The following is a 22,236-nucleotide window of genomic DNA, read 5'->3' as shown; positions in this document are numbered from 1 at the left end:
CTGTTGGGCTGTCTAAGTGTAGATTGGTCGACTTTACAGACTTTTGAAAGCAATGAATATAGGAATTTATAGTAGTAAATATTATTTTTTTCTTATTTTCTGAAGATATCCACGTTCACGATGTCTAGGCACAAACCCATTCTTACCAATTAGAAACATAGATTAGATCAGAGAGTTGAATTTCATAATAATTACATAATATTATAAACAAAATAAAACACAACAATACCTACGGCTCTGATATTCATGATTCATGTTTAAAAATATGACAAAATATATTTTAATACTAATGAAATGTCTTTCAACAACATCAATATATTATCAAAAAGACATTGAAACTAGTTAAAAATGAAAAAACACGATGACATTTCACTACTTTACAAATATACTCAGAGCTCAACTTACACTGGTCGGTACAATCTCTTATCACTTCCATTACATATACTAGGAATCTGATATGACGATAACAGTTATTCGTAACAGTCCAACTTAAGAATTAGTTGGCCATCTTTTAATAATTTAACGTGTTTTGTGTTTTAAATTCAGTGTTTTTTGTAAAAATGCGTGAAATAGTGCACGTTCAGGCCGGGCAGTGTGGGAACCAGATAGGTTCTAAGGTTTGTAATATTGTTTATGTAATATTGAAGGTGGTAGAACCCCTAGTGGTTCGACTCCGGCGGCACCACCGCCACACCTATTTCTGCCTAATAATAGTAGTGTTAGGCGCTGCTGTGCTCCGTTTGAAGGGTGTGGTAAGGGAGACATACTTTTTCGCGGCGTTACAGCTTAGTCCTCAGGGATAGCAGCGCATTTGTGGCCGACCTCAGGTAGGAATATTTATTCCTATCTGGGGTTGATTACAGATGTCAATGGGCGGCAGTAGCCACTTACCATCAGGTGGACTGCATGCTCGTCTGCTACTCCTATATTATAAAAAAAAAATTAGGGTGTGGTAAGAGAAATTACAATTTAATCCTCAGGGGTACACTGTCCCTGTAATTCCGGGACCAGAATAGGGCTACGGTATCCCCTGCCTGTCGTAAGAGGCGACTAAAAGGGGCTTCCGGGGTTGCGGGCGGCAAGAGTGGGAGCTTGAACCGCCCGGACAGCGACCCCGGGAAGGACGGCGGTATGTTTCGCATACCGTACTTGCACCTTTCGAAGGTTTCACCCTCGAAAAGAAGGGGTAGTAACGCATCTGTTTCCAACCTTAGGTTTTAAAGGTTAAACTCTGTGGTTTGACGGCGCCACCACCGCCACACCTATTTCTGTTATAACAGCAGTGTAGCGCTGCTGTGTTCCGGTTTGAAGGGAGTAAGGGAGACATACTTTTCAGTGGCGTTCCAGCTTAGTCTTTAGAGGTAGCGGCGTATCTGTGGTCGACTGCAGGTAGAATCTGATGGATACTGCCGCCCATAAAGAATCCTACCCCCTGAGGTTGGTCACAGATACGTTACTACCCCTGAAGACTATTCTGGAACGCCTCTAATAAGTATGTATTTATTTATTTCAACAACGTAGCAGCGTTTAACACTGCTGTTATTGGTCAGAAATAGGTGTTGCGGTGGTGCCTCTGGTGGTCGTTTAGGAACTAAAATTTGTCACTCTAATGTACGGAGATCGATTTGTCGAACTCTATTTGATTGATCGAGTTCTCGAATAAAAATTCATAGTTGTATGAATTTACACGGCTGTATGAGGGCAAAAATTCATGTCCCTGTAGTCCCGGGACTAGAATAGGGCAACAGTATCCTCTGCCTATCTTAAGATGCGACTAAAAGGGGGCTTCCGGGGTTGCGGGCGGCAAGAGTGGAGGCTCGAACCGTCCAGCAAGCAACCCCGGAAAGGACGGCGGTATGTGTGGTCGCATCCCGTCGTAAGCACCAGATGGTGCGGGAGGAGCCAAAAGTGCTCCCCCAGGGCCCGATCGGAGCATCGCGCTTGGAGGCCTCCGGCTGTGTTCCGTCGGAGATCCCGGAGTTCTCTAACAAGCGTTGAGGACGGGTTTAGTGTGGTAAAAATCCCACATTACCCGGCGTCGCTCCCACGTCATCGGGTACCTTTTGAAGGTTTCCCCCTCGTAAACAAAAAAAAGGTACAACCGAATACAGAACCTCTTTTTCGAAGTATGGTAAACATAAATGTTAAGGTTGAAAGTGTTAGAATCCTTTGTGGTTCGACTCCGGCGGCACCACCGCCACACCTATTTCTACCTAATAACAGCAGTGTTAGGCGCTGCTGTGTTCCGGTTTGAAGGGTGTGGTAAGGGAGACAGACTTTTCCGAGGCGTTCCAGCTTAGTCCTCAGGGGTAGCGGCGCATCTGTGGCCGACCTCAGGTAGGAATGTCTAGTCCTATCTGGGGTTGATTACAAATGTCCATGGGCGGCAGTAGCCACTTACCATCAGGTGCACTGCATGCTCGTCTGCTACTCTTATATTATAAACAAAAAAAAAGGTGGAGTCCAATGGTTGGACCCGCGTTGTGGAGCGGTCACAATACTGGTCTGACGCACAGAGGATTCCGGGTTCTATCCCCGGTCAGACAAATATCTGAATGATGAATTTACATTTCTTTTCTGGGTCTGGGTGTTTGTGTATTCGTCTTTGTGTGTGTTCATAGTACCCACGATGCAGGGACTTCAAACGTGGGGCTGTGAGTGTAGAAAGCGTTTAATTAATTTGGTTTTTTACTTTCGTCTGATTACTTATTTATTGTAACCGAGTTACTTGGATAATGTTTAAAATACTGCTTCGTCTATCTTGCTGACACACATTTAATATATTAAACAATTAGATTACTTTTTACTTCATTATCAACCCATTACTGTCCCACTGCTGGGCACGGGTCTCCTGTCAGAATGAGAAGGATTAGGCCATAGTCCACCGCGCTGGCCAAGTGCGTATTGGTAGACTTCACATACCTTTGAAAACTTTTTAAGTCTCTCAGGTATGTAGGTTTCCTCACGATGTTTTCCTTCACCGTTTAAGCAAGTTATAATTAATTTCTAATCTAATACGCACATAATTTTGAAAATCAGAGGTGCCTAGGATTTGAACCTCGGACCCCTCCGTCGAGAGGCCGCGTTTCTTAACCACTAGGCTAGCACTGCTGCAAGTTTTTACTTAATAAGTACTTAATAGAAAATATACTTGCTTAAATGCTGAAAAAATCACGTGAGACCTACACATCTATGACCAGTGCCGGACTAAGGCCTTCGGAGGCCCTCAGTGTAAAAAGTTTATTTCATTCGTCCACTAGAGTATATACCAATTTAGGTTGTAAGTAGTGATAGCCTAGTGGTTAAGAAACTCAGCCTCTTGATCGAGGGGCCCGAGGTTCAAATCTCAGGCATCTCTCATTCTCTCTCATTTTTCAAAGTTATGTGCGTTAGAAATTAATTATCACTTGCTTAAACGGTGAAGGAAAAACATAGTAAAGAAACGTGCATAGCTAAGAAACCTTAAAAAAAAATTCTAAGGTATATGAAGTCGCTCAATACGCACTTGGCCAGCGCGGTCGACTATAACATAATCCTTTTCATTCTGAGGGGAGATCCGTGCCCAGCAATGGGACAGTAATGGTTGATGATGATGATGATGATGAGAGAGAAAGGTCAAATATTAATAGTGTGCTTCGATACTAGAGGGCTTCCGCCAAACCTTTTTGATGTGAAACATCTATAGCCGCACGTAAAACCGATTTCTGGCGTGGCGATGCATGCCGTGGCGACGCTATACGATGGTATATATATACAGTCTATATGCAGTAGTGTGTACGGTGTGGCGACGCGTCGCCATGCGCAATAACTATTACCGAAGTCACTGATTAAACGAATTAAGTAGTCACGATTTGAAATAAATTCGTAAATTTTTGTATTTAATGAAAATAAATGTTTATTCAATAAATAGTCATCGTTATCTGGAAAAAATCGTAATATTTTATTTTATCATTATGACATATTTAGTTCCTATCACAATATGTTCTTTTCTGCATATTACTTTTACAAAATAATGTCGATGTTTCACATCTGCCGGGCGTCCCGTGACGGCTCACATTTTTTTCTTAATAACAGCAGCATTAAACGCTGATGTGTAAAGCTGAGTGTTCTAAGTGCTCAGGGGTGCAACTCATCTATTTCCAACTTCAGATAATGCAATGTTACCTGGGTTTGATTACGTATGTCCATGGACGTCAGTATCCTTTTATGCTTCTTTTTATCGAGGGGGAAACCTTCAAAAGGTACCCGACAACGTGGGAGCGACGCCGGGTTATGTGGAATTTTTACCGCACTAAACCCCCCCGGTGGCCGTCGTCTGCGCTCCGTAGAGGACTCCGGGATCTCCAGAGGAACGCAACCGGAGTCCTCTTAGCGCGTTGCCTCGTCGGGCTCCGCCCAGGTGAGCTTGACGCTCGCCACACCATCTGCTGTGTACGACGGTATCCGCCCACACGTACCGCCGTCATTCCCGGGGTCGCTGGCCGGGCGGTTCGAGCTCCCACTCTTGCCGCCCGCAACCCCGGAAGCCCCTTTTAGTCGCCTCTTACGACAGGCAGGATACCGTAGCCCTATTCTGGTTCCGGAACTACAGGGACACTGCGCCGGGGAGAAGCCTTTTATCCTAAGATAGACTGTATGTTTGCTATTATCTAATATATAAAATTCTCGTGTCACAGTTTTCGTTGCCATACTCCTCCGAAACGGCTTGACCGATTTTGATGAAATTTTTATGTGCTTATCCGGTATCTATGAGAATCGGCCAACATCTATTTTTCATCCCCCTAAATGTTAGGGGTAGTACAACCCTAAATTTTTTTTATTTATATGGCAACACAACGTTTGTCGGGTCAGCTAGTAATGTTATAAAAATAAAAAATGTACAAAGTACTTAGTGATTGCAAATAAATAGGTTCATCGATTTACTAGTAACGTTATCAGCATCAAAGCTTCAGAGTCAATTACCTATCTCATTTAGGTTGGCTGATAAGATTTAGAAGTAGGTAAATGTGCTGATAGCAACAAATTATGTCGTCAACTCATTATTGTCCCACTGCTGGGCACGGGTCTCCTCTCAGAGAAAGGTTAAGTTATATAAAGCCATAGATCCATCGACAGCAAAAACTTAGTAATAGCACAGTATAAGGATATACCTTATACTGTGGTAATAGGGTTCAGTTTTTATCGTTTGTGTACGAAACCTTACAAACGGATTTTCAAGATTTTACATTTTTTTTTTATAATATAAGAGTAGCAGACGAGCATGCAGTCCACCTGATGGTAAGTGGCTGCTGCCGCCCATGGACATCTGTGATCAACCCCAGATAGGGTTAGATATTCCTACCTGAGGTCGGCCACAGACGCGCCGCTACCCCTGAGGACTAAGCTGGAACGCCTCGGAAAAGTCTGTCTCCCTTACCACACCCTTCAAACCAGAACACAGCAGCGCTTAACACTGCCATTATAACACAAATAGGTGTGATGGTGGTGCCGCCAGAATCAAACCACAAAGGGTAGAACCACCTTAAAATTTAAAATCTATCCTTTATAATAACAAATACCTATTATTAAATTGTACCTGCACTAGTATAAATATTAGAGATGTCAATAATTTACAACTAGACATTTTTTCGTTCTAGTTCTGGGAAATAATATCAGACGAGCATGGAGTGGACCAGACCGGGATATACAGGGGAGAGTCAGACTTACAGCTGGAGAGAATCAATGTTTACTACAATGAGGCACCTGGAGGTAAGAAAGAAAGATAGAAGATTTTATTTTATTAACAGCATCCGAAAATGTAGAGCACCTAGAGTGATAGCCTTGTGGTTAAGAAACTCGCCGAAAATTAATTATCACTTACTTAAACCTTTGAGCTTGTGACATGACACAGTGTAGTGTTAGTGAAATAGTAATAAGTGAACATTATAGAACACAAGAACAATTTGTCTACTCCCTTATGAGATAAGACAAAGAAGTGCAGTGTCAGAGGACGCCGCCTTCATTATATGATTATTTAGCAGTTTAAGTTTGCGTAAAATTACTCATTAGTCTTATAGTAGGCTAGATTGTAATTAATATAAAGTACCTTATTACTCATTCGGTACTTTATACATGCAAAAAAAAATACTTGCTTAAACCGTGATAGAAAACATCGTGAGAAAACCTCCACACCTGAGAGTATAAAAAAAAGTTTTCAAAGCGTGAAGTCTACCAATACGCCCTTGGCCAGCGCGGTGGACTATGGCCTAATCCTTCACATTCTGAGAGGAGACCCGTGCCCAGCAGTGGGACAGTAATGGGTTGATGATAATGCCGATAATTCGGAAATAAAAGTAAATTCGTAAATGCTATAAAAAAAACAACAAGAAGAAACAAGAGGTATTTTATTTAAAAGCGAAACAAATATATTATAATCTATGGGCAACAATTTTCAGCTTTTCTCCTTTTGATAGGAGTTCTTTTTGAAACCCAGAATTTTAACCAATCATAAGTTGAAAGCCCTTCTCTTTCTGAAAGGGCACCCTTACTCAGCATTGGAACAGCAATTGATTGTTGTTTGATACTCCGGGAGTGCCGGCAGAAGTGAAAACTTTCAAAACCAAAACTGAATAATAAAATATAATAAATAAAATATGAAACTGACACCTATTGACATATTTTTTCTATGCTGATACCGGATGACGTTTTAACTATTGCAGTTTGCTTTGTCTTACGAATTTTCGATCAGGACACGTGTCTTGACGCGAGTTTAACATTTTTTACCACTACAAAAAATGCACAACGCCGCTAAAAAAGTTTTCACATTAAAAACTTGAATTAAGCCATGCTGTCATAACGATGTTAATATTATCTTCTTTAATTACTCTAATTCTCTTTTCAGGGAAATACGTGCCCCGTGCAGTCCTGGTGGACTTAGAGCCAGGGACTATGGACTCTGTGAGGTCCGGACCTTACGGTCAGCTGTTCAGACCAGACAACTTCGTGTTTGGACAAAGCGGTGCTGGTGAGTAGCGACTATTGTTGAGTAGCGGAAATATGGTTTATGAGCTTCTTCCTGATGTTCCCTGAGTGCTATGACATGGGGCTCTTCAAGGGCTTTAAATGAGAGCTTTTTGCACCAAAAAGCTCTCATTTAAAGCCGGCGATGTATTGGCTACATGGTTTATTTAATACTAAAAATAAAATAGCCTGAAAATTAATAGGGGTAGTCACGAGTCATATAAGGAACCGCTATTTTTTGACGTTTTTCGCTTTATCCATTGAATCAAAATAGATAGACAATTAAAATGTTTACAATGTATTTACTTCAATTTCTACTATAATAACACGTAAAATAAAAGAAAATTATTAAATTAGCGGTATGAAACACTCCGTCTATGTGTTTGACTCGCATTTTTTAAAGCCAGCGATGCATTGGCGACTCCTCTGGTGTTGCAAATATTCATAGGCGACGGTGACTGCTTTCCACCAGGTAACCCTGCCTTATCGTTAGGAATACCTATAAAAATAGTATTTTTATGGTGCTGGTTTCGATTACATTATCAAATAGAATCTTTTTGTGGTTTAATATAAGAAGACATTGGCGAAACTAAAGCCGTATTCAGTGCGGGTCTAAAACTGTGGGGTAAAGAATAATGGTCCCCTAATAAGTGTGTCGGCTAAAAAATCAATAAATAATTTAATTCGTCACTGAATTTTGAAAAAAATCGCTCATGAGGTCCAGTAAAAATCATAATTAATGAATTGGTAAAAATTAAAAATCAAAGTTTGGAAAATCCAAAAGTGCACGACTCATAAAGCTCATTTAATTATGAAATATAAAAAAAAAAAAAAACTTAAGTCGTTCAAAATTAATTGCCGAAAAAACAGCTGTAGTAGGAAGAAGGTACTGCACAAGCGCCCCTGGTGGAATAAATGTACATAATATCTATAGATATACAGTCTTGTAGTTTTCGTTTTTTATTAATTGCAATTAAACGACACTGAATTAATTAATCATTCGCATTCAGTGACCTACAATCGTCGATTAGAATTTTTTTAAAAAAAATTTAACTCAAATGATGGATTTTTTCACAAGTTACAGTGTTTTCAGGTTTCACACATGACGGACAGGAAAAAAATTTGACCTATTTTGGTGTTTTTTTCCAATTCTATTGCAGTAAATCAATTTTTAAAAAGTATGGAATTAATCTCCATTAAATTATCTCGACAATAGTATGCAAAATATCTTGATTCCGTGAATTATCAAGGCTATAATAATAAAAATAGCCGCCAAAATGAAGCGAAAAAATTTTTTCGATCGTAAAGCACTCTCTGATGCTTCGCATCATGAGTCGTGCAATAAGTAGGTACTTTATTAAGTTCTTTTAATTAACAATGCGTACAAATAACATAGATAAGTAAATATACTTCGCCGCCTTGAAATTGAATGAAGCCACAAACGGCTTATTAGTAAGTTCTTTTTTTGAATTCTTGACAAATAAAAACATTTTTAGAGAAAATTTACGAATAAATAACTAATACTGCGTAATTTACATAATAAATAAATAATTTATAATAATTATTTCAAATATTTTAGGGACATTTTAGCACGGAGATGTGGCAAAACTTTTTTACGCAACTATTTCAATTCTCAAAACTGGGTACATTTTCTTGTTAGGAGTGAGTAATCTTTACTAATCTATGACAAATAAGTAATAGAAAATGAAAGTTTTTTTGTTATAAAATAAAACAAATATTAATAAAGGATTCATCATTATCATGAATATTATCATCATCAACATCTTCATCATCAACATAATCATCATCAACGCTTTGTAAACATAATTGTGAATCAATAAATATTTTTCAATTTTCAATCATCTTGACGGTCTCTTATGAATGTCGTAGGATACATAAGAAAGAAAGAAAGAAACATTTTATTCGGATAATTGCAACACACATGAAATAACAGAGAGATACAAAAAATCTATAAAAAAAATACAAAAAACATAAAACAAAAGAAAAATAACTAAGTATAATATGTGTTGCAACGACCGCGAAAAGGGACAAACTCAGCTTGTGCCACGTGCTGAGTTTAACCTTCTTTTTTTTTTTTTTTAGGTTAGGTAAACTATGTCCCCGTAGTTCGGGGACTAGAATAGGGCTACGGTATCCTCTGCCTGTCGTAAGAGGCGACTAAAAGGGGGCTTCCGGGGTTGCGGGCGGCAAGAGTGGGAGCTCGAACCGTCCGGAGAGCAACCCCGGGAAGAACACAGGGCAGAGCCCGACCGGGGCATCGCGCTCGGAGGACTCCGGTTGTGTTCCATCGGAGATCCCGGAGTTCTTCACCAAGCGCTGAGGACGGCCACCGGGGGGGGTTTTAGTGCGGTAAAAATCCCACATAACCCGGCGTCGCTCCCACGTGGTCGGGTACCTTTTGAAGGTTTCCCCCTCGAAAACAAAAAAGAAAAAGGTTAGGTAAACTGAGTCTTGGCGCTGATTTTCAGTTTGCCCCCTGCGACAACAACAGAGATAACAGGAGACAAACTATTCATTATTTAACTGTACAAAATATGTTTATAGGTAACAACTGGGCTAAGGGCCACTACACAGAGGGCGCTGAGCTCGTCGACGCTGTACTGGACGTCATCAGGAAGGAAGCGGAGACCTGTGACTGTTTACAAGGTTAGTATTACAGGGTGAATTTTTCAAATGGGCCTTCACGGCCAAATCTGAAACTATAAGGATTAGCGAAAGATGCTGAAAGGAGCTGAAACAAGGCCGATTTTGATAAAAACTAAAACTGCATCACTCGTTTTTTTAAATATTTTTGTCCCTAGCCAGGAATCGAACGAGTTCATTTTGAAAAAACAACACCTATATTATACCACTATCTGATAGTATCGCTTATAAGGATCAAATTTTGGGAAGTAATGTAATGTGACAAATTAAAGTAAAAGGAAAATTTTGAAAATTGTACATATTTTTTATTACTTGTCACCATTTTAATTTTTTTTTATAATATAAAAGTACCTAACGCATGCAGTCCACCCGAAGGTAAGTGGCTAATACCACCTACGGATATCTGTAATCAACCCCAGATAACATTAGAATATTACTGGAGGTATTTCTCTCTACTCTCTCTACCGGTCAACCACAGATGCATTGCTTCTCTTGTCGACAAAGTTGGACGCCTCGAATAAGGATACAATAAGTATATCCTTATCACACTTCAAACCAGACCACAGCAGCGTTTAACACTGCTGTTATAACAGAAATAGGTGTGGTGGTGGTGCCGCCGGAGTCAAACCACACAGGGTTCTGACTTCACCGACTATCAAGTACCGAAAATTAGTCACTTTTTTTTTACAATGTTATTGAAGTTACATTATGTCACTCCACGCCATCTCTCGACAAAAGTTCGAAACGTAAATCAGTTTTTAAATGTCATTGTATTTCGCAGGTTTCCAGCTAACCCACTCTCTGGGCGGTGGCACGGGCTCCGGTATGGGCACTCTCCTCCTCAGTAAGATCAGGGAGGAGTTCCCTGACAGAATCATGAACACTTTTAGTGTTGTGCCTTCACCTAAGGTATCGTGCGATATTTTCATATATTTAGAAATATAAAAAAACTAGTTTTTGCCCGCGGCTTCGCCCGCGTTTATAAGAAAATAATATGACATACTAACATACTTACATAAAACATATAATAAATAAATAATTATTTCAAATATTTTAGGGACATTTTAGCACGGAGACGTGGCAAAACTTTTTTACGCAACTAATTCAATTCTAAAAACTGTAACTGAGTAATCTTTACTAATCTATGACTCCTACTTTTAACCGATACAAGTTACAAACATTCCACTTAACACTCGAACCGACAACAACTGTCAACTCCCTCTCATTTTACTAACGCAACTCCACTTAACACTCGAACCGACAACAACTGTCAACTGCCTCTCATTTTACTAACGCAACTCCACTTAACATTCGAACCGACGCTCCTAAACCCTTCGCAGGTCAGCGAGGTGGTCCTAGAGCCCTACAACGCCACCCTCTCCGTGCACCAGCTGGTCGAGAACACCGACATGTCCTTCTGTATCGACAACGAGGCCCTTTACAACATCTGCTTCAGGACCTTACGTCTTAATAACCCGAGCTATGGAGATTTGAACCATTTGATCTCTGTAAGTATGTTTTTATAATATAGAAGTTAAGTCGCTGTAAATGTGTAAATATTTATTATCTAAAAATAAATATAATAAGTATAAAAAAATAAGTATAAAACAAGTAGCGTTAAAATTAAAATCCATAATTCAGATTATATTCATAAAGATAGATGTTTGAATGAATTTTTAGTGTTTTGCATAATATATCATATCATAGCTTAAAATTAATTTATTGCAATTGAAAATAAAATAAAATTGCTGATGAAATTAGGGGTATCTTATCATTACCTTGCTGAAAAAGCTTGACACTAAAATTATTTCACCTTCCACTACTTGACAATATATCGAGTTTCTTGTATGATATGATAAACAGTGTGGTCTGAATTAGCTCCAGCTCCACATGTACCACATGTACCATTACGTTAAGTTGACATTGTTGATTTTTAAAAGATGTGTGTTATGGAGTTTCTATCGCCGCTTCTTCTCCATAACGAAACACCTTGTGAAGTGGTGGTAGTTGTATTGACATTCAAAAAGTGCTCTGTAAAGTACCTATTGTGAATTAAAAAAATATATTTGATTTGATCTATTACACATTATAATATATTTATTCTTTTAACAGCTAACAATGTCAGGAGTGACCACATGCCTACGTTTCCCGGGACAACTGAACGCGGACCTCCGTAAGCTGGCTGTCAACATGGTCCCCTTCCCTAGATTACATTTCTTTATGCCCGGTGAGTTGGTAATCTGTCTTTACATTTTTATTAGCTGACTCGGCAAACGTTGTGTTGCCATATAAATAAAAAAAAACGTTAAAGTTAACCCTTATCACTTACGGGTTTGAAAAATAGATAGAATATTTGAAACTGCGATGGTAGCGAAGTCTGTCAAATCCAATGTGAAACATTCCAAAATCAACAACTACCTACGAATTAAAAATTAATTAAAAAAATCTTTTCCCACGGACTAAATTGTGAATCTAAACCATTCTCAAGTCCCTTTGAACACACACAACAAATTTCATCAATATCAGTCCAGTCGTTTAGGAGGAGTTCAGTGACATACACACGCACATAAGAAATATATATATAAAGATGTCTATACTAATATTATAAGGAGGTAAAGTTTGTAACTTTGTTTGTATGTTTATCGGGGCTAATCTTCGGAAATATCATGAAAATTCTTACCTTTAATTATTTATTTCGTATTTTCGGTTTAAGTAAAATATAAAAAAACTTACAAAATAAAATGACCAACAATTTAAGTTTTTATGAAATTTTAATAGCTAAATAGTACTCGTATGTAGCACATAATAATAAGTGACCTGTGGCCTATTGCCATGTGTAATGTACCTCGGATAGAAATGAAGTGCTATTTGAGATCGGCTACAGATCGAAGTCTGTCCGCGGACTATATTTGAACGCTTTGTGTCTCTACATTACCATATCCGTCATACAAGAACACAGTTTTACACCTCTGTTATAAATCCAATATTTAGAAATAACTATCGTAACGAATGTTATTATAGATTTCTATGTTCCTCCTAATCTGGTCTAAATTTTACACTAACTCTTATAAAATAACTTATTTGCAGGATTCGCACCACTGACCGCGAGAAATGCGTTTAACTACCGACCACAAACTGTTTCAGAACTTATGAGCCAGGTATTTTACTTTTGAAGTATCATTATCATCATCAACCCATTACTGTCCCACTGCTGGGCACGGGTCTCCTCTCAGAATGAGAAGGATTAGGCCATAGTCCACCGCGCTGGACAAGTGCGTATTGGTAGACTTCACATACCTTTGAGATTTTTTTTTTAAATTTCTTAGGCATGCAGGTATCAGGTTTTTTAAGAATACAGTCCAGCTAATAGTAAATCCAGTGCCATATGAACATCTGTGATCAACCTGAGATAAAATTAGTTTCTTACCTGAGGTCAGCCACAGATACGCCGCTACCCCTGAGGACTAAGCTGGAACGCCTCGGGTAAGTATCCCTTACCACACCCTTCAAACCAGAACACAGCAGCGCTACACTGCTGTTATAACAGAAATAGGTGTGACGGTGGTGCCGCCGGAGTCGAACCACAGATGGTTCTTCCACCTTCAGACTAGATGGCGATTCTTTCCGAAAAAGATCGATTCTTAAATCGATTCGAATCGCAATATGATAATTCGATTCACAAAAAAATCGAGGCCCAAAGAATCGATTCTGCAAAAAATGATCCTGATCTTTTCAGCTAAAAAGGGTGAAGATAGCGAAGAAACGTCATCAGGACCAAAAAAGGACTTGAATACGTATCAGTCAGCAAAAAATGTCTATAACACATTTGTTAATCAACTTCAAAAAAATAATATAGTTCAATCAACTTCAAAAAGATCGACTTTCAATTTTTTTAGGATGAAAGCTCGATTCACTGAAACGATCCATTGCAGGAGATCGATTAAAATAAGATTTGTTTGGTCCAAAAGAACGATTCTTCGATTAATCGATCTTAGATTGCCATGCCTACTTCGGACATGTTAGTGAAATAACCGCTATCTTAATTATAATATATTTTTTTTATAATATAAGGGTAGCAGACGAGCATGCAGTCCACCTGATGGTAAGTGGCTACTGCCGCCCATGGACATCTGTAATCAACCCCAGATAGGATTAGATATTCCTACCTGAGGTCGGCCACAGATGCGCCGCTACCCCTGAGGACTAAGCTGGAACGCCTCGGAAAAGTATGTCTCCCTTACCACACCCTTCAAACTGGAACACAGCAGCGCCTAACACTGCTGTTATTAGGTAGAAATAGGTGTGGCGGTGGTGCCGCCGGAGTCGAACCATAAAAGGTTCTACCACCTTCATACCACCTTTATAATTTAGCAAAAATAATTATGTCAAAGTGTCAAGTTTTACATTTCCTACGCAGCCAGAATTAATTACATGAACTATTCTGCAAATAACCGACTTGATTTGATTTGATTCAGATGTTTAATCCAGCGAACATGATGACGGCGTCCGACCCACGGCACGGGCGGTACCTGACGGTAGCTACCATGTTCCGGGGGAAGATGTCCATGAGGGAGGTGGATGACCAGATCCTCGCTATACAGAACAAGAACTCCAGGTATGTTATATCTAGATAACGCTACACTCACAGTCTCACACTAGGATTCCCTGTATCGTGGGTGCTATGGACACACACAGAGACAAATACACAAACATCCAGAAACAAAAACCTACATTCGCCATTTAGATTTGTCTGGCCGGGGATCGAACCCGGGACCCTCTGCGCGTCAAACCAGTATGATGACTGATTTAAAGGTTTAGAGATTTAAATACTTATTGTAAATTGATACTATATTTAGTTCGAACTGCTCTCCACGATTTTACTCGCGTTTTAAAGTGTAATTATTTTGTAGATTTCATTGATTTTTTTTCTTTTGCGCGGACCCCTGATTTTTTAATAAAGTAGTTTAATTATGTCACTTCTTATAACATCAGTTAATACCCATTTGAAGTCCTTTTGAAATCGGTCTATAGTCCGATTCATAATTAGGTGTCCAAAACGTAATCAAAGGTGTTGACCTGTCAAGAAAATACGTTTCAAATGGTAGTTTCTTATTTTTACGATATTAAAGTAATACAACTTAATAATATAAAATAATAATCAACATAAGATCAATTAATAATTTTCAATATTTATTTTAACTCAATTTCGTTTCATACAGTAATTATAATAAAAACAAGATTTATGATAGAAAATAATAATATGATAATGGTAACACAATCGGGATCCAAAACATTTTTTGTGCCGCCATTTTTAAAGTTTCGTAGTTGATGTTATTCATTTATGTGATCATGGTGGAACTCTAATGTTTTCTCGTTTTCATAGCGTGTTTGTTAAATAGTGTGTATTTATTAAAGTTGGTGTATCTTGTTTTTTGTTGAGTTTCATAAAGTTTTAGTTTCTTGTTAATTTATTTAAGGTTTACAATACATGTAATCGTATATTGACAATGACATTTCTTTGTTTACATTTTGGACACCTAATTATGAATCAGACTATAGTAGGTCGGAGATTAGCTGGAACAAACAAACAAACAGGCAGGCAGACAGATAGACAAAAATGTTAATGATAGTTTTTTTATAAGTAGGTACGATTATTATACCATATGGAATTCCTAAAAAGCTATTATTTTTATTTGTATAATTAAATATAAACGCTTGATGTTATAATATTTGAAGTTGAAATAAACATTTCATATCTAAAATAATCATAAAGAGAACCCTTTTTCAACAAATTTCAAACCCATACTACGCTTTTGTTTAGTAACCCCCTTATTCTGTTTTGAAACCTCCCTCATTTATCTATTCATTGAACACCATGTACATTTATAAACTTAACAAACCTATTATTAAATTTTTGTGTCATAAACTCGTGTTGTTCACCTTTTTATTTATTTATTTATCATTTCTCAATAAATTCTCTTCACAGCTACTTCGTGGAATGGATCCCCAACAACCTGAAGGTGGCTGTGTGCGACGTGCCGCCCCGCGGGCTGAAGATGTCCGCCACCTTCATCGGCAACTCCACCGCTATCCAGGAGATCTTCAAGCGCATCTCCGAGCAGTTCACCGCTATGTTCAGACGACGGGTGAGTCTTATAATATAGGAGTAGCAGACGAGCATGCAGTTCACCTGATGGTAAGTGGCTACTCCGTATGGACATCTGTAATCAAGTCTAGATAAGATTAGATTCCTACCTGAGGTCGGCCACAGATGCGCCGCTACCCCTGAGGACTAAGCAGGAACGCCTCGGAAAGCGCGTTCTCGTTCGACTCCGGCTGCACCACCGCCTAACCTATTTCTGTTATAACAGCAGTGTAGCGCTGCTGTGTTCTGGTTTGATGTGTGGTAAGGAGACTTACTTTCCGGGACATACCAGCTTAATCGTCAGGGGTAGCAGCGCATTTGTGGCCGACTTTAAATAAGAATCGAATGTAATCTGGGGTTGATTATAGACGTCGACAGTAGCTCTACCATCAGGTGGACTACATTCTCATCCGCTACTTCTATATTATTTAAAACAATCATTCTTGTAATATTAAACCTTATAATATTTCCGTTGTTCCTGTCATCCAGGCGTTCCTCCATTGGTACACTGGCGAGGGTATGGACGAGATGGAGTTCACGGAAGCAGCCAGCAACATGACAGACTTGATATCAGAGTATCAACAATATCAGGTTTGTACATCTAATTTATATAATTAAATTTAATTGGTATACATCGCATTAGCAAATTTCGTCTATTTCTAATCTTACTATGCTCAATTTCCTCATAATTTTATTTCATGAAATATCGTCTTATTTCTTTTTTATGATATCTTATTTTGTTATTTTTAATGTATCTCATTTATTTGAATCTCCTTACAATTATTTCTAATATTTTCGTTTCGTTCCATCTATTTTAACATTACGTCATCACATTATATCTGTTTCTAATCTTACATTTCAAATTTCTCCAATTTCTAATATCTCCTCAAGTCATGTCATTCTATTTCTAATCTCACCTTATCTAATTTCTCTTCTTATTTTTTATCCCCATCTAATTGTAATTTAAATTCATAAAAAATCAACTGTTGACCAAATTGCATGGTTCTGGCTCCAGTAATTTACACTAGCGATGGGCGATTGTTCTAAAAAAAACAATCGAATAAATCGACAATCGACGGAATCAACAATCGATTGTCGATTTATTCGTAGTAACAAAAAACAATCGAATAACAATCGACGTACGAATAACAATCGACGTTCGAATAAAAATAAACCTGCCCTTAACGTGTCATGAAGTAACATGACGAGCAAAAAAAAAACGGGAACCGTGTCACAAGATAGCGTGAGGACCAAAAAAAAACGGAAATCGTGTCACGAGCGGGCGTGACGAGCAAAAAAAAACGGGAGCCATGTCAACGAAAACCTAAAACATCGAACAATCGACCAACAATCGAACAATTTCGATTGTTCGATAGTTGTTCGCATACAATCGAACACAATAACAATCGAATAATTCGATTGTTTTTAGTAACAATCGCGCATCGCTAATTTACACTCTGAGATGATTACTCACTCAGTGAACAAGTATAATGCTTTTATGTCTAATACAATCTATATTTGTATTGTGTGTTCCCAGGAGGCGGATGTGCTGGATGAAGAGGTGGAATTTGAAGAAGAAGCCGAGGACCAGGACAAATACTTGGGAAAAGAACCCATTATGGCTTTGTAAATTAATTATAATCATATTATCATTGACCTAACAACACAATAGACGACGAATTTATAAATGCACTTAAATGTATTAAAACCATACGAAATAATAATTATAGTTAAAAAAAAACACGCTAAAAGCGCAAAGGGTAAATCATTCATCCTGACGATCTTAATGAATGGGGCAAAATTATTAAAATCGTGTATTGTCATCGGTTCTTGATAATTGTTCAAAATTTTAAATTAATCGGACCGTTCAAAGTGGCTAAAAACCGAGTTCAAAGATTCCTTTACATACAGGTCAAGCTAATAAAAGCGTTGTAAAAATTCTAAGTCTATGATTAAAACATACCAAAATATGTTGCGTAAATATTGATAGGAATATAGTGACTTATCGCAACTCGTCAATAGATGGCGTTAGTATTTCTGAATCGCGCTATCGAAGTTTTATAAACATCTTGCATTGAACTAAAGATAATTCTTTTGTATTGTAATTTTTGAGTTATATATCACACGAAACCACATATTTAATGTATAATTCGGGTTGACAACAACTGATGCACATTGTAGTACTTTTACAGTCTTGTAGTACGTTTAGTTTGGACAGTTTGAGGACAATACCGACTTCTATGAGTTGTTCAGTCAATGATTATGCTAATATTAAGTTAAACCATGAATCAGATTACAATATCTTTCAGAGATATGCTTGTAATGTTTAACTTTTAAAAATATTCCATTTACCGTTATAGCATGTGTTCATGTACACATGTAATAAGTTACACTTCTTTGGCCTAAGTAAAAAAAAATGGAATTTTAACAATATTTAAATAAATAATTTAACAATACTTGAAAGCAAATACTACAAATAGATTATATGTTACATCGTCGCGCGTCACAAACTAAAAATAATCCTTATCTGTTTTCTCAAATGCGTCAAAAGAATTACAATTTCAAAAACTGTACATATTTTACGTTTTTTCTTTTAATTCATTGATCATAATTTATTTGTACGTAACGTAACAATTAATAATGTATTTCCCAGAAATACATTATTAATTGTTACTCTCCTTAGGTATTTTTGGCGCCAAACACATTTCTGAAAGATATTGTCAAACTATTTATTATTTGTTACCGAAAATGTATCTAGATTTGTAGTCATTTTATAAATAAAGAAATTTAAATCTTAAAAACATTGTTCATTTACCTAAAGTTTATTTTTATTATATTATTTACTTACATTTGATTGATTTCCATTCCCTACATTTTTCTATTTGATATATTAGTTTTTATAGTCTGTGGTATAATTCAACCTATGTAATCTACGGCCCTTTTAATTAAGTTTTTACAATAAAGTTAGGCTGAAAGGCAAAAAGCGAAGGCCGTAAAACACCATAAAAAATCTGAATTTAAATATCTAAAATGGCGGGAATTCTCTCAACCATTTCACGGATTTCATTCTTTTGCGATTCTTCTATGATCGATAATAGGTAAAAATTGTGTTCTAGGGACTTTTTTCATAATATCTGAGGGAAAGAACGGTAAGTAAACAATTATATATATATAGACTTTACAATGGTGATTGTTCTGAGGAACTGTTTGATCTGGTGCCTACGTCGCCTTTCCTTCATTGCACCACTCGCCGAAGGATGAAGTTCCATCCACATCAACTGGACCCGTGGCGGTCCTCCACGGTTCGGTTTAATCGTTCATTTTTGCCGCGTACGTGCAAAATGTGGAATGAACTTCCTCCTGAGGTATTCCCTCAGGACTATGACATGGGGCTCTTCAAGAGGGGTGTAAAAAGAGCTCTCCTTCAAAGCCGGCGATGCTGGCGACTCCTCTGGTGTTGCAAATGTCCATAGGCGACGGTGACTGCTTTCCATCAGGTAGCCCGTCTGCCTTATCGTTAGGTTACATATAAAAAAAATATATATATTTGACGCATTGTTTGTCACTTAAATTTTATGCCGCGACCGCACGCGCCAAACCGTCACAAAGTGTGGATGGAACGTTTGCCTTGATTTGTGCAGGTTTGCAAGCATTTTTAGCATAGCTCTTACTAATCTATGATAGCTCTTGATCAATCCAAATGTTTTAGTTTCGCGGCATACACCGCAACATTAAATTTGCTTAGCATTTATTTATCATTTAGTTATTTTTGAAGATATTTAAACTTAGTGATGTTTATTAAAACGTAAAACGAGCTCTAAGAGAAACAAAATAAAAAAAAAATTGGAAATATGTATCATTTTATTTAATATACTTACATTGAATTCATATTTAAAGAAACTTGTAAAACCATTTTCAGCAAATCATTTACACACTACCTCCAAATATAATATTACTAACACCACTATTTACTTTAAAATCTATATTAAATAAATTAATTATGCATTTCTCCATCTGTTTTGAAAAATATTATTTTGTCTGACACAACACGGGTGTTTGTAGCTATAGATAAGGTCTTAACATGCCTTATGCATAGATTAGCAAAGATACGAGGGTGCGTTTTTAAGTCCGCGGAATGTCAGGGTTGGAGGGGGCATAGCGGGCTCGTTAAGGGCGGTACGTGTTAAGTGACTCATAAATAGTATAAATATAAAGTTTTATCACAATTGCATCATTAGTTTTAAAACTATCGACAATTAAACAACTCAATCCGGAAGAAAATTGGAAGTATGGAGAAAATCGAGCATCGCGCCGTTATAAAGTTCCTTACCAAGCAAGGAAAGTCTGTGCAAATCATAATGGAAGAGATGTCATCGGTTTACGGGGACTCTTGCCCTGGAAAAAAGATGGTTTACAAGTGGAACAACCTTTTTAAGCAAGGCAGGGATTCACTTGAAGACGACCCACGACCAGGACGGTCTGTTGAGGTGACCATTCCGGAAACGATAGCGGAAGTCGAAAAATTAGTACTGGAAGATGCTCGGCTAAAGAAGAAACAGCTTGCAGAAATGGTTGGAGTATCGGATACAACCATTTTTAAAATTCTGCATGACCATCTTGGCATGACTAAGGTCAGCGCGCGGTGGGTGCCGAGAATGCTCACGCCGCCTCAGAAACAACAGCGCGTTGAATGTTCCCGTGCGTTTTTGAACCTCTGTGGAGAAGATAAGGATATTGTACTGAATCGAATTGTTACTGGAGATGAAACTTGGGTTCACCATTATGAACCTGAGTCTAAACAAGACTCCATGTAGTGGCATAAAAAGGGTACAGCACCTCCTAAAAAGTTTAAGGTGACACAATCGGCCGGCAAACTCATGGCGACAGTCTTTTGGGATGCAGAAGGAATTTTGTTAATAGATTACAAAGATAAAGGTGTCTCTATAACCGGAGAATATTACGCAACAATCTTGGAGCGGTTAAAAGAAGCCATCAAAGAAAAAAGACGAGGAAAATTATTCAGAGGTGTCCTGCTGTTGCACGACAATGCGCCCGTACACAAGAGCCGTATTGCACTGGCTGCCCTGCATAAGGTGGGCTTTGATATTTTAAATCACCCACCCTATAGTCCAGACCTGGCTCCCAGCGATTATTATCTCTTTCCAAAAATGAAAAAAGAGCTTCGTGGAAAGAAATTTTCTACAGACGAAGAAGTAAAGGACGCAATTTCCTCGTATTTTTCCGACAAGGACAAAACATTTTTTTATGAGGGTTTAAATAAGTTAATACAAAGATCTGAAAAATGCATTCGTCTTGCAGGAGAATATGTAGAAAAAGAAAAATAATTTTGACATTTTATTTTCGCTCCTTGTCCCTCATTCCGCGAACTTAAAAACGTACCCTCGTACTTCGCCGCCTTGAAATTGAATGAAGCCACAAACGGCTTATTAGTAAGTTCTTTTTTGAATTCTTGACAAATAAAAACATTTTTAGAGAAAATTTACGAATAAATAACTAACACTGCGTAATTTAAATAATAAATAAATAATTATTTCAAATATTTTAGGGACATTTTAGCTAGGAGACGTGGCAAATCTTTTTTACGCAACTATTTCAATTCTCAAAACTGGGTACATTTTCTTGTTAGGAGTGAGTAATCTTTACTAATCTATGGCCTTATGGAAAAAACCTGAAAATACCAGAAAACATGATCTAATCTTATTTGCAACAGAAATAACTAGAAAACCCACATGATCTATCCTTTTTTATTTCAAAAACTATTTAAAAATACTTCACATTACAATAATTACTTTTACTATTTACAACTTAATCTACATAATATAATGGATTTATTAAATTATTTATAATAATTCTTATGTATATTATATGACTTATATTATAATAAAAAATAATATTGATAGAAACAGGTAGATTAATTTCAGATCATTCTGATAAAAACTTGAACTATATTAACATGCCTGAGTATAAAATAAAATACATTTTCAATACACAACAACACACAAAGAAAACACCCATACGAAATACCCAGATCTAAATAAGTGTATATTTCTACCGGGTATCGAACCTGGGACTTCTTGCAAATGGTATGATGAACATTTTATGACCATAGTACCACCACGACACTTTTTCTATAATATAGGATTAGCAGACGAGCATGCAGTCCACCTGATAGTAAGCTACTGTTGTATGGACAGTACATTTTTTTTCACTGCGCATAGTCAAAATTGAGCAAAAAATAGTAAAAAAAAAAATCTAAAAATAGTTCTATTTTTTTCATGGTTCCTTTACATCTTTTAACCAATTTACATTTCAATATGGTAGACCAACTATCTGATAGTATTTAACAAAACAAATAAACACTGCATCATCAAATTTATACACGCAGTTAACGAAAGCGGATGAAGAGG

The 22,236-nt window shown here is 37.5% G+C and overlaps 1 protein-coding gene across 1 annotated transcript; it reads left to right on the top strand.

Annotated features, from left to right (window-relative positions):
* The first annotated feature begins 482 nt into the window (after positions 1-482).
* Positions 483-18,158, top strand: LOC140755620 (tubulin beta-4A chain). Its single transcript, XM_073090922.1, has 12 exons — positions 483-617; positions 5,637-5,748; positions 6,881-7,003; positions 9,565-9,666; positions 10,445-10,572; positions 11,004-11,171; positions 11,776-11,890; positions 12,751-12,821; positions 14,139-14,278; positions 15,650-15,809; positions 16,298-16,399; positions 17,346-18,158. The coding sequence occupies exons 1-12, from the start codon at positions 561-563 to the stop codon at positions 17,436-17,438; spliced, it is 1,371 nt and encodes a 456-aa protein (XP_072947023.1). The 5' UTR covers positions 483-560; the 3' UTR covers positions 17,439-18,158.
* Positions 18,159-22,236: the final 4,078 nt, after the last annotated feature.

The sequence above is a fragment of the Epargyreus clarus genome, unplaced genomic scaffold (genome assembly GCF_041222505.1).
Source record: "Epargyreus clarus isolate Ecla_fem2 unplaced genomic scaffold, WU_Ecla_fem_2.2 ptg000033l, whole genome shotgun sequence".
NCBI classification, from domain to species: domain Eukaryota; kingdom Metazoa; phylum Arthropoda; class Insecta; order Lepidoptera; family Hesperiidae; genus Epargyreus; species Epargyreus clarus.
The sequence above is the reverse complement of the archived record's forward strand: the minus strand, read 5'-3'. Positions and strand labels throughout refer to the sequence as shown.